This window comes from Cydia strobilella, chromosome 3 (assembly GCF_947568885.1).
Source record: "Cydia strobilella chromosome 3, ilCydStro3.1, whole genome shotgun sequence".
Taxonomy (NCBI): Eukaryota; Metazoa; Arthropoda; class Insecta; order Lepidoptera; family Tortricidae; genus Cydia; species Cydia strobilella.
The window spans coordinates 11914898-11929111 of NC_086043.1; the positions used below are offsets into that span (position 1 = coordinate 11914898).

Sequence of the window (14214 nt, forward strand, 5' to 3'; positions counted from 1 at the left end):
TTCCTTCAATTTGACTTACCGCCGACTTGATTCAGCTACCCCGGCAAATGCGAATTGTTTAGAAAGGCAAAATATATTGTCCCAACAAAGAAAAACACCCAAATATAGTTACTGCGGTAAATTGGCCCACAGAAACCAAAAGAGGAATAATATATATATTTCTAAAAAGAAGGAAACCGATGAGAGCGCTTTAAGGCTAAAGCTAACATTAAAATAATAAATAATACAATAATACCTGACAGTGAAAACGAATAGGTATGCAAATGCATTCATACTTACATACACTTAACAATAATAAGAATAGACAACATAAACAAACATTAATTATTATGGTCTAGTTTCGCGTAGCAGGATTTTTTTTAAACTATGGACCGTCATTGTTCTCTTTAGCTCAGAGCATAGAGAAATTCTTGTTGTAAAATAAATATAAAATAAGCTTGTATTGTGCTAATGTATGTTGTCAATTTAGCTTGTTGCGTGGAACATAACAGATGCGTTCAGTTGAAAAGACCGCTGCCAAGTGAATGTACAATGTACAAACTAAAAACAAGACCGAAGTGGTCCCATAAGTGTTCCGTGAACAAAGTTTTGTACGGAACATTAAAAAATATATAGATAGATGCATTACCTGTTGGTTTGTTTTGACATGTCAATAAACACGTTCACTGGGACTTCATAACAGTTGACGATGTTGATAGTTATGGGCACCACGCACAGCTTATTCTTTTCGAAGTTATGGCTGATTAGGTTCGAGTGCTCCATTCTAAGGACGACTACATTATCTTTATTTTTCTTTCTAGTATCGTGGGGGTCTAACTTGATCTCGTATTCGTCGAGCTGCAGCGGCGCGTCGGGTGACACGACTTCTCTATCGCGGGACAGGACTCTGATAAAGTCGTCTAGCCAGAGGTAATGCTGGCCATTCACAGTCGTCCCTTTCGTCCTGTGATGAGCCTTCCATCTCACCACAAACATGGATTGTATCAATCCCGCTTTCGTATCGGCCCTTCCATTAGCTTCCATGTTGTCTATGGAAGTCTCGTAGTCGGTAACAAAGTGGGAATAAGGTGAGACTGCAATATTGTCTTCGGGATCGGGTTGTCCCGTTGCAATCTTTAATCCCGACCACCCTACTTTACTCTCTGACGGAAAATCAAAGATTCTGCTAGCTTGGAAAACTAGGTGCATCTTTTCGCGAGATTGCAACAGTTGACTTTTATCGGCAGAAGCAATCATACCAGTAAGGCGCCACTGCCTACTGAGCAAGGAGGCTTCTAGAACTTCAATAATAATGTCATCATCTTTCTCTCCGCAGATATTCTTAATCTCAGTGACTAGATTCATGTTTTCGGAAATCTTATCCGGAGTGGTCTTTATGCTTCTCCGGGGTGTAACTGATATTTCCACTGCTTCCTGCAATGAAATAGGTATAGGAATATTTTTTTTAATGCATACCTATTATGCGCGTATCTTTATTATTTTGCTCAGAACAATAGATATTGTGTTAGTGTATTTAGATCGTGAGCATTCATATATTATGCGTGAGAAATTTGCATTGTTATCCGATTCAAGCGATCCTAGCTATTAGCACATTACTAACAACTAGAATTGCTTAAATTAGATTAGTAAAAAGACAAGAGATTGGACGCGGCGGGCGTGCAGTTCAGTCTCATCTCATAAGAAAAGTATAATCCGCAAGAAAAGCTTCTATGAGAAAATATTTTGTACAGAAATTTAGTATAAATAGTTGGGGTACTCGGTAAGATAAGACCTTGCTCTGCCCTTACCTTGGGCGTGAACCGGAACACATGGCGCAACAGTCTGTAGGCGCGCTGCGCGGCCGGCGCCCTCGGCTCGGGCTCGTACAGCGCGAGCAGCGCCAGCTCGGGCGCCCGCGTGCGCGCGCGCAGCACGAGGCGGGCGCGCGCGCACGCGCCGCTCGGCACGCCGCTAGTGCAGCGCACCGAGTGCCGCGCCGCCAGGGCGCGCCATGCGCCCAAGCGCGCTGCACGCTCGTCTGGAACAGAACGAGATTACCTTTTAAATGTTGCTTGTACTTAAAAATGGGGTAATTTTTTCTCAAACCTACTTAATGTGTGAAAGGAGAAAGAAAAAATCGACTCAGAAAATTTCAACTGTATATCTTGCTGAATAGGTAGGTGAATGTACAAAAAAACCGGCCAAGTGCGAGTCGGACTCGCGCACCGAGGGTTCCGTACATTACATAATTTAAACAATGTATTTTTTATGTGAAATGTGAGTGAAAGGTAAATTGCGGTTTACGATTTATGACGTATAAAAAAACTACTTACTAGATCTCGTTCAAACCAATTTATTTATCTGAAGGATACAACATTGATATTTTGTGTCAAAAACAAAACAAACTATACCAACTGATGAAAAGGCGCAGTTAAAGGGTTAAAGAGGTATTTCCCGTTCGATATATGGATATTACGTATTATTTTATGATTAATATGCACCGTATCTGCAGTACAATTCAAAATTGGTTTCTTGGGGTTGGATATGAGGATATCACGTATCATTTGTGGAATATTGTACAAAAAAAAATCAGCCATATCGTATCTGGAGGAGCCCAAACTTGGTATGTTTCGAATTTTTTTTTTGTTTTAATTCAAAAAAATGGCCGAAGTGTAATGATGTGATATATTTTTACAATCGCCTCAAAAAGCCCTTTCGTATGATACCACACACGATAGGTTTTGGTTTTTTTTTTTAGGAACTGCGGGTCAAAAATTTTGTTTTGACCTCTAGTATGCGTGTGCTAACCTGTACATCGATTTGCGGTATTTCTTTGTAATTGGGGTCGAGCGGCTTCCGCTAGTGGAAGTTTGGATGGTAATGTACATCATATATTTTTTTAGTTTTATCATTCTCTCGTTTTAGAAGTTACAGGGGGGACACACACATTTTACCACTTTGGAAGTGTCTCTCGCGCAAACTATTCAGTTTACAAAAAAATGATATTAGAAATCTCAATATCATTTTTGAAGACCTATCCATAGATACCCAACACGGGTTTGATGAAAAAAAAAATGAGTTTCAGTTCCAAGTATGGGGAACCCCCAAAATTTATTGTTTTTTTTCTATTGTTGTGTGAAAATCTTAATGCGTATAGTTCCTGTAGCTTCGGAAAAAAGTGGCTGTGACATACGGACGGACAGACAGACAGACATGACGAATCCATAAAGGTTCCGTTTTTTGCCATTTGGCTACGGAACCCTAAAAAGGAAATTTAGAAGAGATTCTCATTTGCCAGTTACGTCACAATTTACATAAATAAAATGGATATTTGGGAACAGTCTTACATAGGTACATTATTAGGAGGATATCGAAGTTCAGACTGAAGTATGAAGTATCAGACTAGAAGAAACAACTCTTGCTCATCTACTCGAAGGTTAGCTGGAAGAGATCCCTTATCCCTTCCTTGACTTCCTGCTCGGTGTCAAGCACGAATACTTGGTGGAGGTACTGAACAGGATGCAAGGTATCCCCCATATCTTAATCTGACGCGCTCGAGTGACTACAAAAATCCCCTCTTGGGCTCCCCGACCATTATGTAAATCTGTGTTGTGTACAATAAAGTAATTACTACTACTACATTAACACAATCAATCATTATGAAGGTATCGCAACTCGCGTATCTTAGCTGTATACTTTTGGTTTGTTTACCTATATGATTCTACTAGTTTAAAGTATTATTTTTGTTGACTCGTAGAAAAAGTATTGTAATCAATAGTGATATAATCAAGCTCTTCAATCTTGTACCCAATTAAGGCCACTCAGCAAGCTTCGAGGCCTTAACACGGTACTCGACTGAAAAGCTCTCCATTAGATCACGATTGTGTAAAAGACTATTTCGACTTCGCCTCAAATTGTTACTCACGCCACTCGCCTTTTTTTAGCTCTCTTTTAAACAACGGTTGCATAAAATATTCATCATCATCATCATTATCATGTCAGCCGATAGACGTCCACTGCTGGACATAGGCCTCCCCCAAGGCTCGCCACTCCGACCGATCCTGTGCCGCTCGCAACCACCGAATTCCCGCGACCTTCACCAGGTCGTCGCTCCATCTCGTTGGAGGCCTACCGGCAGTTCGTCTTCCGGTACGCGGACGCCACTCCAGAACCTTCCGGCCCCACCGGCCATCAGTTCTGCGAGCAATGTGCCCCGCCCACTGCCACTTAAGGTTTGCAATTCTGCGAGCTATGTCGGTGACCCTAGTTCTACTGCGGATATCATCATTTCTGACTCTATCACGCAGAGAAACCCCGAGCATAGCTCTCTCCATTGCCCTTTGCGTGACCTTGAGCCTTCTTATGAGGCACATCGTTAGCGCCCACATCTCAGATCCGTATGTCATCACTGGCAACACACACTGGTCAAAGACTTTTGACTTAAGGCACTGCGGCAATTTGGACGAAAAGATACTGTGGAGCTTCCCGAACGCTGCCCAACCGAGTCGGATTCGACGAGTGACCTCTTTCTCGAAGTTGGATCTACCTAACTGGACTGTTTGTCCTAGGTATACATAATCGTCAACAACTTCGAGCGCAGAGCCTCCGATTAATACGGGAGTTGGCACAACATGGACGTTAGACATGATCTTCGTCTTGTCCATGTTCATTTTCAGACCAACTCGTTCAGATACTCTGCTGAGATCAGCGAGCATCGCACTGAGGTCCTCCATGGTCTCAGCCATGACTACGATATCATCGGCAAACCGAAGGTGAGTGATGTACTCGCCATTTACATTGATGCCTCGTCCTTTCCAGTCCAGAACCTTGAAGGCATCCTCCAACATAAAATATTATTAAATTGCAATTACATAAATCCAGTTAAATTGACTGATGATTTTTTCATGGATTGACATACCTATTTGAGTTCCGGTTTGCATTCTTCTGGCGTTATCTACAAAAAGATTGTATGGCTATGGCAACTATATACATAAACGCAATATTTTACCGGCAATATCGCAATTTTCTTGTTTTCCATACTTCAATATGGGCCCTCAGTGACCGTGACGTCACGTTCACTTCATAGATTAGTATATGTTATTACTGTAAATTCACTTATCGTTTTGTTAGGAGCATAAAAGAGTTTCGCGAGTGAACTACGACTGGCTATAATTTTTTGCAATGCTATTTAATTTAATGCAATGGGCCCAAAAAAATATGAATATAAGAATGGGCCCCATATTAGACATTTGAACCTGAAACAAACCTGATCGATTAAAAATTTGTAATCTGACCTATAATACCCCTTTAAATGGAATTCCATCAAATATTTTGCAAACAACAGCAGACTTTACGAGTCTGCTGTCGTAACTAAATAACAAACAACGGTGTATTTACCGCATATTTTTAGACACCATATTATTTTTAAGTGCCTTTTTTCAAGTGAAATTTTAGCATTTTTTATAGCATATTTCAAAAACTTTAGCATATTTTTGGCATATTCTAGACATTCCAAGATTCTAGAAAATCCGAGTTGGCAACACTGCAGACGATTTATGGTTTAACACCGGAGAGACACCGCTTGGAGTGACCTCTCCACGGACATTACACCGCCTGGGACGGAATTAAGGAAACGCAGCGATGCCCAGCACCTGATGCATTACTCTCTCGGCTTCACTCTTTTAACACACAGGAAATGCGAGCCAATATGACAGAGATACTTATAATATGTCACCAAGTAATGTTCGCAAGTTCGCATACAACAGTGTATCCACGGGAACTTTAGCTCCCGATACGTTCGGATATTTCACTTAATCGCTAAATGCTGCGCGTCAAGTGTGCCCAAGGAAACTCACCTGAATACACCGTAGACGCCTTAAACTTCTCGTCTTATAATGGCTTAAAGAGCTCCTCATTATCGGGCGTCAGTAGCTGCACGCAATGGGGGCGCGGCACGGCAAAAGTGTAAGGGGCTCGCGCCCACGGAGATGTTCCAATACCTACTTCACATAAACACTAAACGCTGTGCGTCAAGCGTACCCAAGGAAACTCACCCGAATACACCGTAGGCGCCTTATACTTCTCGTCATATAAAGGCTTGAAGAGCTCCTCATTATCGGGCGACAGTAACTGCACGCACTCGGGGCGCGACACGGCGAAGTGTACGGGCCCGGCGTCCACGGGACCCACGTTCCGGATCTCCACGTCGACGATGCGCAGCTCCCCGCTTATCACCTCCGCGCTGCTTTCCGTAAACGTCATCTGTAACGACAAAATAGGCGAGTAGCTTTAAGGCGTAGTACAATGTGACAATGACACGTTTCCCAGCCACACAATAATGCTTTATCACGACAGACACGTAGACCCCTGGTTCTTAAGCGGTACCTAACCAGTAAGCACCTGAAGTGACTTAATCACCCTTTGTTGACTACATTTTACATATTTACCTACCTACCTATTAACTTGCAAACCGTTGATATGCATATACCGTTGATATAAATAACTGCAATAAGGCTCACAAATAGCTCACTATGTCAACGACAATACCTGTAAACACGGAGCGGGCGGAATCACAGTGATTTGCAAGCGTTTATCAGAAGCATTGATTCCCGATAATAAATTCAGTTTTCCTGCCATAACCGAACCAGTTGCATTTTCATTGCCTCTTTCGCCAGCATTAATTAACCTGAAATCGTCAGATAATATTTGCATTAAATTAACTAGTTAATCTTAGTATTCGTGCAAAGATCAATAACATATCAAATTGAGATTTTAAAATCTGAACACCGTTTCAGTTACTCGCGATGGGAAATTTACCCTGGCTTTATTTCTTGCATTTTTTCTTACAGTTGTGTTGACTTGTTAGTTTGTTGTTTCTCAAATTGTAGTAATTCTAATCTATGAACTCACTTATACGCCACACCCTGCACACACAGCCGCCCCATGCGCAAGGGAGTCAGACTGAACGTCAACATCTTACTGCTCTCTCCCTCCAACACCACGGATTTGATCTTCTGCCCGCAAATCGCGCTGCTTTCCAAAGAGCTCCCGGACGCCACCATGGGCTCATTGTTCACAATTTGTTTGGAGTCATCGCTTTCCGACACGAAATGCCACAAAAGCTCGACGTCTTTAAGAAGGATGACTATTTTCAGCGGATTTCGAAGAGTGATTGATATTTGTATTGGCTCTGTAAATATATATGGAGTAAATAGATTGATTGATTAGAATCCTAATACAATTACAATTTAAATTATTCAGAGGGTTTTTAGAATTTACGGGATAGAAAAAACAGTCGATATAATAACTACATTACGGAACGATCTTGTACAAAGTCTGTTATGTTCGAGGAAAATTAAGTCGACGGCGGTTTGAGGCAGGGCTCGGAACCGGTATTTCAATACCTGTTACATTATTTCGTTCATTAATAACCGGTTAATTGATGGAACGCGAACTAAAAAAAACGTTCTCTCTTCTAACCGGTAAGAAGACGGAAAGGAATTTTATAGTTCACGGGGCTTTCTGAGACTCTCGGTTAAACTCGTCGTCATACGTGAAAGAGATAACAATAACTTACTCGTTCCATCTTGCTTCGATATAATCAATTTAACCGGTTTATTTCATTCCACAAAAACGAACGAATTGGTATAAACTGGTGTCTTAATGGAACGTTTCTTTAGCCGGTAACCGCAAACGGAAACGAAATAGTTTTCTTTCCCGGGTGAATGAACGAAACCGGTATGAAATAGTTATTTTCCCCTCACTAGCTCGGAAAGCCGTCTTTTATCCTTTAAAACAAGCGGGGAAAAACGCATTTTATCCACTAGTGGGGAAAGTAATTTGACCTTGGATGGAGCGTGTTTATGTAGGTTGACAGATAACAAAACGTAAAACGCTCATAATAATGGTTCGTTCGATATTAATTATCATTAAATAAATGGTTTGAGAATCTAATAAAAAATACCAGATTTAGCTTTATTTAATGATTTTAAGTCATAAACCTTAATATTCCATAATAAACGTTTGTTTTTTAATAATTATGTTAAATATAATTCTGAACGCACAAGTTAAGTCGATGCAATTTCAAAATGCATAATTGACATTTCATACGTCAGAAAAGTCAACATTGACAACAAAAATTTTACTTTAAAACTTCTCACGTAAAAGTATGTACAGAATTTCGAGAGTTTTTTGTTATAATATCGTAAAAAAATGAGTGATTCCAGTTGATGAAGATGATCTAACGCCTGTGGATGTTGCACTTTCCTCGCTATAGTGAGGGGAAAAGTTTTGTGTTACACACGGGTGCAAATGTATTTTACTTCTCGTGTGTTAAAACACTCGCTACGCTCAGGATTCTTTTTTAGAACCACTCGCTTCGCTCGTGGTTCTACTATAGAATCCTTTCGCTTGCTCGTGTTTCAATTCCACACTCGCGGGTAAAATACAACTTTGCACCCTTGTATAACAAATAACTATTGTGCATTGTGCAACAAGAGAGGAAAGTTGGTTTTTCTTGCGAGTGTTTATTTTGAGTCCCGAGAAAGCGAAAGATTCTATAATTGAATCACGAGCGAAGCGAGTCGATCTTGAGCGTAGCGAGGGACTCAAAAACACGAGATGTAAAATAACTTTGCTCTCGTGTTGCACACATAATTTTTCACCTCAGTAGTGAGAACATATTAAAGGTTAAAATGTATTTCGAATTACACAGAATAAACAGAAAAAAAAGTGTTATAATATGTACGATACGATAAGACACGATACGATACGATACGAGACCGGACCGGACCGGACCGAAAAATCAGTTAGGACCGGACCGGACCGTACCGTACCGTACCATAAAAAAAATGTAATAAAAGTATGAAGTTCATGGCCTTCACTAAATTAAAAAGCTACATTGTTTCACTCCCTGGAGTGAGGAAAGTCGCACTTTCCTCACTCCAGGGAGTGACGAAAGTAGGCTTGTTTGAGCTGCTGAGGTGAGAAATAAATCGGTTTCCGAGCCCTGGTTTGACGAAAATAGATCATTAGCACGTTGATGCGCGACTTATCTCTTACAGCTTGTGTCACATGTGTCCTAGCAAGATATTGTTACTACAGGTATCAGTGATATGTAAAGATATTCCCCAATTCATAAAACTTATAGCGGAAGCCGCTCGACCCCAATTACAAAGAAAAACCGCAAATCGATGTACAGGTTAGCCGTTTGGCACACGCATACTAGAGGTCAAAACAAAATTTTTGACCCGCAGTTCCTAAAAAAGAATTCCCGGGGGGGAGTGGTAAAACATTTTTTTTAAACCTATCTTGTGTGGTTCCAAAACCTATGGTATGTGGTATCATACGAAAGGAATTTTTGAGGCGATTCTAAAAATATATCACATCATTACATTTCGGCCATTTTTTTATTATTAAAACAAAAAGCATTTTCGAAACATACCAAGATTGGGCTCCTCCAGATACGATATGGCTGATTTTTTTTGTACAATATACCACAAATGATACGTGATATCCTCATATCCAACAAGGTATATTGTACAAAAAAAATCAGTTAGGTACATATATCGTGATATTTTGTGTCAAAAACAAAACAAACTATACCAACTGATGAAAAAACGCAGTTAAAGGGTTAAAGAGGTGTTTCCCGTTGGATATATGGATATTACGTATCATTTTATGATTAATATATACCGGATTTAGGGATGCCGTCCCTGATGCGTTTGAGGTGCGAAGGCAACTTCTGCTCTCTGCTAGAGACAGATTGAGGAATTTGTCCGCGCATGTTGCCCTGGTCCTGCTTCGGATCTGCTTTGCTGTCCCGAGGCTCACATACTTTTTGCGCACCGTGCCGGCTTGGCTTTTCCCTGAAGAGTTGGACTCTTATGATAGCGTGTTAAAGGGGTCTGTGGAATTGTTGCTTAACGTCTCCCTCAATCCTGACCATTGGGACCTGGCGTCCTTGCCAATTCGAAGTGGTGGACTGGGTATCCGGCGCGCGCGAGACGTGAGCCTTCCTTCGTTCTTGGCATCGGCGGGTGGGGTTGTGGACCTGGTTAATAAAATTTTGGCTTCAGATGGTAATAGGGTAGCCATACCTTACTCTGCCGATGCTTTGGAGGCCTGGGTGGCTCTTAACCCGGGTAAGTCTGTGCCTGAGAGGCCGGAATTACAACGGTTGTGGGACGACGTTGGGGTGAAGCGAGTGTTTGATGGCCTGTTGGCGCGGTCTTCGGGGGTGGATCGAGCAAGACTCCTTGCAGGGTCGAGACCGGAGTCGGGAGCGTGGTTGCAGGCGCTTCCTTCCCCGCATTTAGGCACCCTCCTCGACAACGATTCGTTGCGGGTGGCTGTTGCTCTTCGCTTAGGCTGCGATGTGTTTTTTTTTTTTTTTTTTTTTATTTACACAAAGGGTACATGCTTACAAACAAAATTTATGCATCGCCAAACTGTAACCAGTGTGCGTACCTCATTTATGCATTTGCGGCACCATGGTGGAGAGTAACGGTCACCACGCTTTAAGTTGTTGCCGATGTGCAGGAAGGTTCCCACGCCATCACGCTCTAAACGACATTATACGCAGAGCGCTCGTCTCGGCAAATGTGCCTTGCTCGCTGGAGCCCCCGGGCCTTAGCCGGTCCGATGGCAAGAGACCGGATGGCATGACGTTGGTGCCTTGGCAGCAGGGTAAGTGCTTGCTTTGGGACGCTACATGCGTCAGCACTTTTGCTGCTTCACACATAAGTCGCACAGTAGGTTTAGCGGGGGCTGCTGCCGAGATAGCCGCTCTTAGAAAACGGGAAAAGTATGCGTGCTTGGGAAATTATTTGTTTGTTCCACTCGCGGTGGAGACCACTGGGTGTTGGTGCTCGGAGGCACGGGCCTTCTTTAGGGAGCTCGGGAGTCGCTTGCGTGAGAGGGGTCTGGATCCACGCTCCGGGTCATTCCTGGTGCAAAGGTTATCTATTGCGGTTCAACGCGGAAACGCAGCGAGCGTGTTGGGAACTTTTGCGCCTGGAATGACCCGGGGTGGGTTATTTGATTAGTTGTTATTGTGCTTTTATGTTCTGATTTTTTTTTTTGTGTAATTTATTCATTTAGATTATAAGTAGATGGATTGTTTGTTATAATTGTAGACAAAGCATTATCAATTGTGTTCTAATCCTGTAATAGAAGTCGTTGTATTAACCACTTATCATTTATCAACTTCTTTAATTAAACGATATCGTTACACATTGTTTGACATTGTTTGATTGTGTGAAATTTAATTTAAATATTAATGTTAACTAATGTTATAATTCAAATGTATATGGACCTGGTCTGAAATAAAGAATATATACCGTATCTGCAGTACAGTTTCATAAGTCTCGTTAAATAGGTATTGAAGAAGACCTGTGTCACTTTGTAAAATTGAAAAATGAAAAAAATTGTTAATGATCTTATTTTCAAAATTGCTTTCTTGGGGTTGGATTATGAGGATATCACGTATCATTTGTGGTATATTGTACAAAAAAAATCAGCCATATCGTATCTGAACTGAAGGAGCCCAAACTTGGTATGTTTCGAAAATTCTTTTTGTTTTAATTTAAAAAAAATGGCCGAAATTTGATGATGTGATGTATCTTTAGAATCGCCTCAAAAAGCCCTTTCGTATAATACCACACACGATAGGTTTTGGTTTTTTTACATACAAAAAGCCCCCCCCCCCCCCCCCGGAAGGAAATTTTATTTTGACCTCTAGTATGCGTGCTACTAACCTGTACATCGATTTGCGGTTTTTTAATTCGAACGGATTACACTAGTAGCATAAGTATCTCTGTTACATTTTGACTTTTTCTAACAGATACAAATGTCGGACAGAAACAAAAGATTCTGAACGAATTGTTAGATTTGACATATTAATATGACTAAAGCTAATAGTAATAGTATACAAACCTCCTTGCGGAGCGGCCGGGTTCAAGTCGGTTTTGTTGGTGTACAGGTCGACGGTGGGTTTGAAGATCATCGGCACGCTGCCGTACACTACTTGCAGCAGCATCTCCTCGAGCTTATGCCACGTGTGTTGTTCCTGGCGAGAGTAACGGATAACACAATAATATGTGTACAGCTGCAGAGAAGTCTCCCATGAATCTGATGTATGTATGCAGGGGGGTCTGATATCTCTGCAGCTACTGATAAGGGCCCTCCACACTCATGAGCGAATCGCGGCTTCGCGCCGTGATTCGCCAATGAGTGTGGAGGACCCTATACATATGGGTATGCAGAAGTAAATTAAGGAAAATAAAACTCTCCATATAAAGTCGCGTGCCTCATTATTGTGTTGGGCAGCCAGGTCTTGTGTCTACAATAGTACATTATGATACAAGTGTGCTAAGTTGGTCATTACACACGAGGTGATATTGTGCGCGCGAGCTGTAAGCGAGCGCGCAATAAGAAAGCCGATGTGTGTAATGACCAATGCACACGCGTTTCATACGACGTTTTTCAACACACGCAAGAAAAAAAAGAAACTTTCATATTAATCAAATTTTAATAGTTAAAACAGTTAGTATTGTGTGTTTCATCTCATCTGTCATAATCGTACTGCCGGCCGGCCCTCGCTCGCCCCGGCGAGTATGTTCAAGTTAATTAATACTATTTGATGTTTACGCCATCTACTATTTATGTACAATAATTTAAAAGTCCTAATTTTGCATGTGAACCTATCAATCTTATGTGCCGCGAACAGATGGCGTTACGGGTCCTAAAAATCATCAATTGTAGTTGTTTACTTAAATAAAGAGTCTTGCACTACCTATCTGCATGAACGCTGCATTTTTAATTCTCCCACATCTCTCATCGACCGGTACAAAAGTGGTCCTTACCGAACGGATATAAGAACTATATTAGAGTGACATCGAAACTAACCTCAATTGCTGTTTACGTTTTTACGAATTTAAATGGATTTAAGAAGAAATTTAAGTGAAAAAACTGTATAATAAGTGATAAATAGACTTAATAAGTGTATACAAACGTTGGTGTGTCTGTGTATATCTTCATTATGGAGAGCTATATAAAGGAACAAGAAAACGTGTACGCGTTGTTGTCGAACACGATTGCAAATTACAAGAAATCACCGAAACAAAGAAACTAGTGGTTATGTACAGTTACGGATGGAAATATTGACCGAATATTGGACTCAGTTTCACAGCAATCATATGGAAATGTTGAAATTGGTACCTAAACAAGATCGCGGAAAGTATGAATATTTCACAAAAGATTATTTTATGGAAGTCGAAGAACAATACATCGAGCTACGGTCAGATATGATGGACTTGCACCGAGTTCACATAACCCTCCAACTGCCACAAGTGTTAGTGATGAAGTCCGTCTGCCTAAACACCATTTTGGCACGATTAGTAAATCAACGAAAATTAGCGACGGGAACATCGAAAGGGTTACGAGATTTATTAGACACCACAAGTGAATGTATGAATAAATTGAAAAATCAAGATATACAAGTTGATACATGGGATACACTGGTAATTCATTTAATTGTTAATAAATTAGACACCGAATCCCACAAAGAATGGGAACTCGAGCTCGGGTCCCTAGAGATTAGTGAATTACCAACACTAAACATGTTGAACAAGTTCCTGGAAAAAAGATTACGTGTTTTGGAAATGATACAAGCTCCGTCGTCGAGTGCACCTGTAAATAAAAGAAGTTTTCATGTAAATAAAAGCGAACAGAAATGCATTTTTTGTAACCAAGACCACCTATTATACACTTGTAAGGAGTTTACGAAACTGGAAGTAGATAAGAGAGTGGAATATGTGCAAGGCTGGCGGCTTTGTTTTAATTGCCTGGTACCGGGGCATTCAGTCAAGTTCTGCAAACATCGATGTTCTTGCCGCCGATGTGGGAGAAAACACCACTCTCTGCTACACAGCACGTGGAGCCCGCAGTCTCAGACACCTGCGCCGGCTCCGGAGACACCAGCGCCGCCTTTAGAGGATAAAGAAGATATCAAGGAAGAAAAAGAAGATAAAAATAAAAAGAATATTATATCTCACCTCACTACGGGGAGTCACGCGCGGCTGATGCCAACTGCATTAGTGCAAGTATACGCTGAGAACGGAGAAAAACACTTGATGAGAGCGCTGTTGGACCCATGCTCACAAGAATCTTTTGTAACTGAGGCCGCAGCACAAAGGCTTCGTTTACGACGTACCTCAGTAAGTGGGCATGTCACGG

The 14214-nt window shown here is 41.3% G+C and overlaps 2 protein-coding genes across 2 annotated transcripts in view; one reads left to right on the forward strand and one right to left on the reverse strand.

Moving 5' to 3' along the window:
• LOC134755913 (cytoplasmic tRNA 2-thiolation protein 2-A) overlaps positions 1-14214 on the forward strand; it is a 177092-nt gene that overhangs the window by 52213 nt on the left and 110665 nt on the right. The window lies entirely within an intron of this gene.
• LOC134755927 (trafficking protein particle complex subunit 8) overlaps positions 1-14214 on the reverse strand; it is a 35851-nt gene that overhangs the window by 4934 nt on the left and 16703 nt on the right. Inside the window, exons 13-18 of the mRNA XM_063692614.1 lie at positions 11914-12046; positions 6889-7168; positions 6526-6664; positions 6033-6240; positions 1788-2017; positions 629-1413 (exon numbers count right to left, since the gene is read on the reverse strand). Coding sequence (XP_063548684.1) covers positions 629-1413; positions 1788-2017; positions 6033-6240; positions 6526-6664; positions 6889-7168; positions 11914-12046 — 1775 coding nt within the window. The remainder of the gene's footprint in view (positions 1-628; positions 1414-1787; positions 2018-6032; positions 6241-6525; positions 6665-6888; positions 7169-11913; positions 12047-14214) is intronic.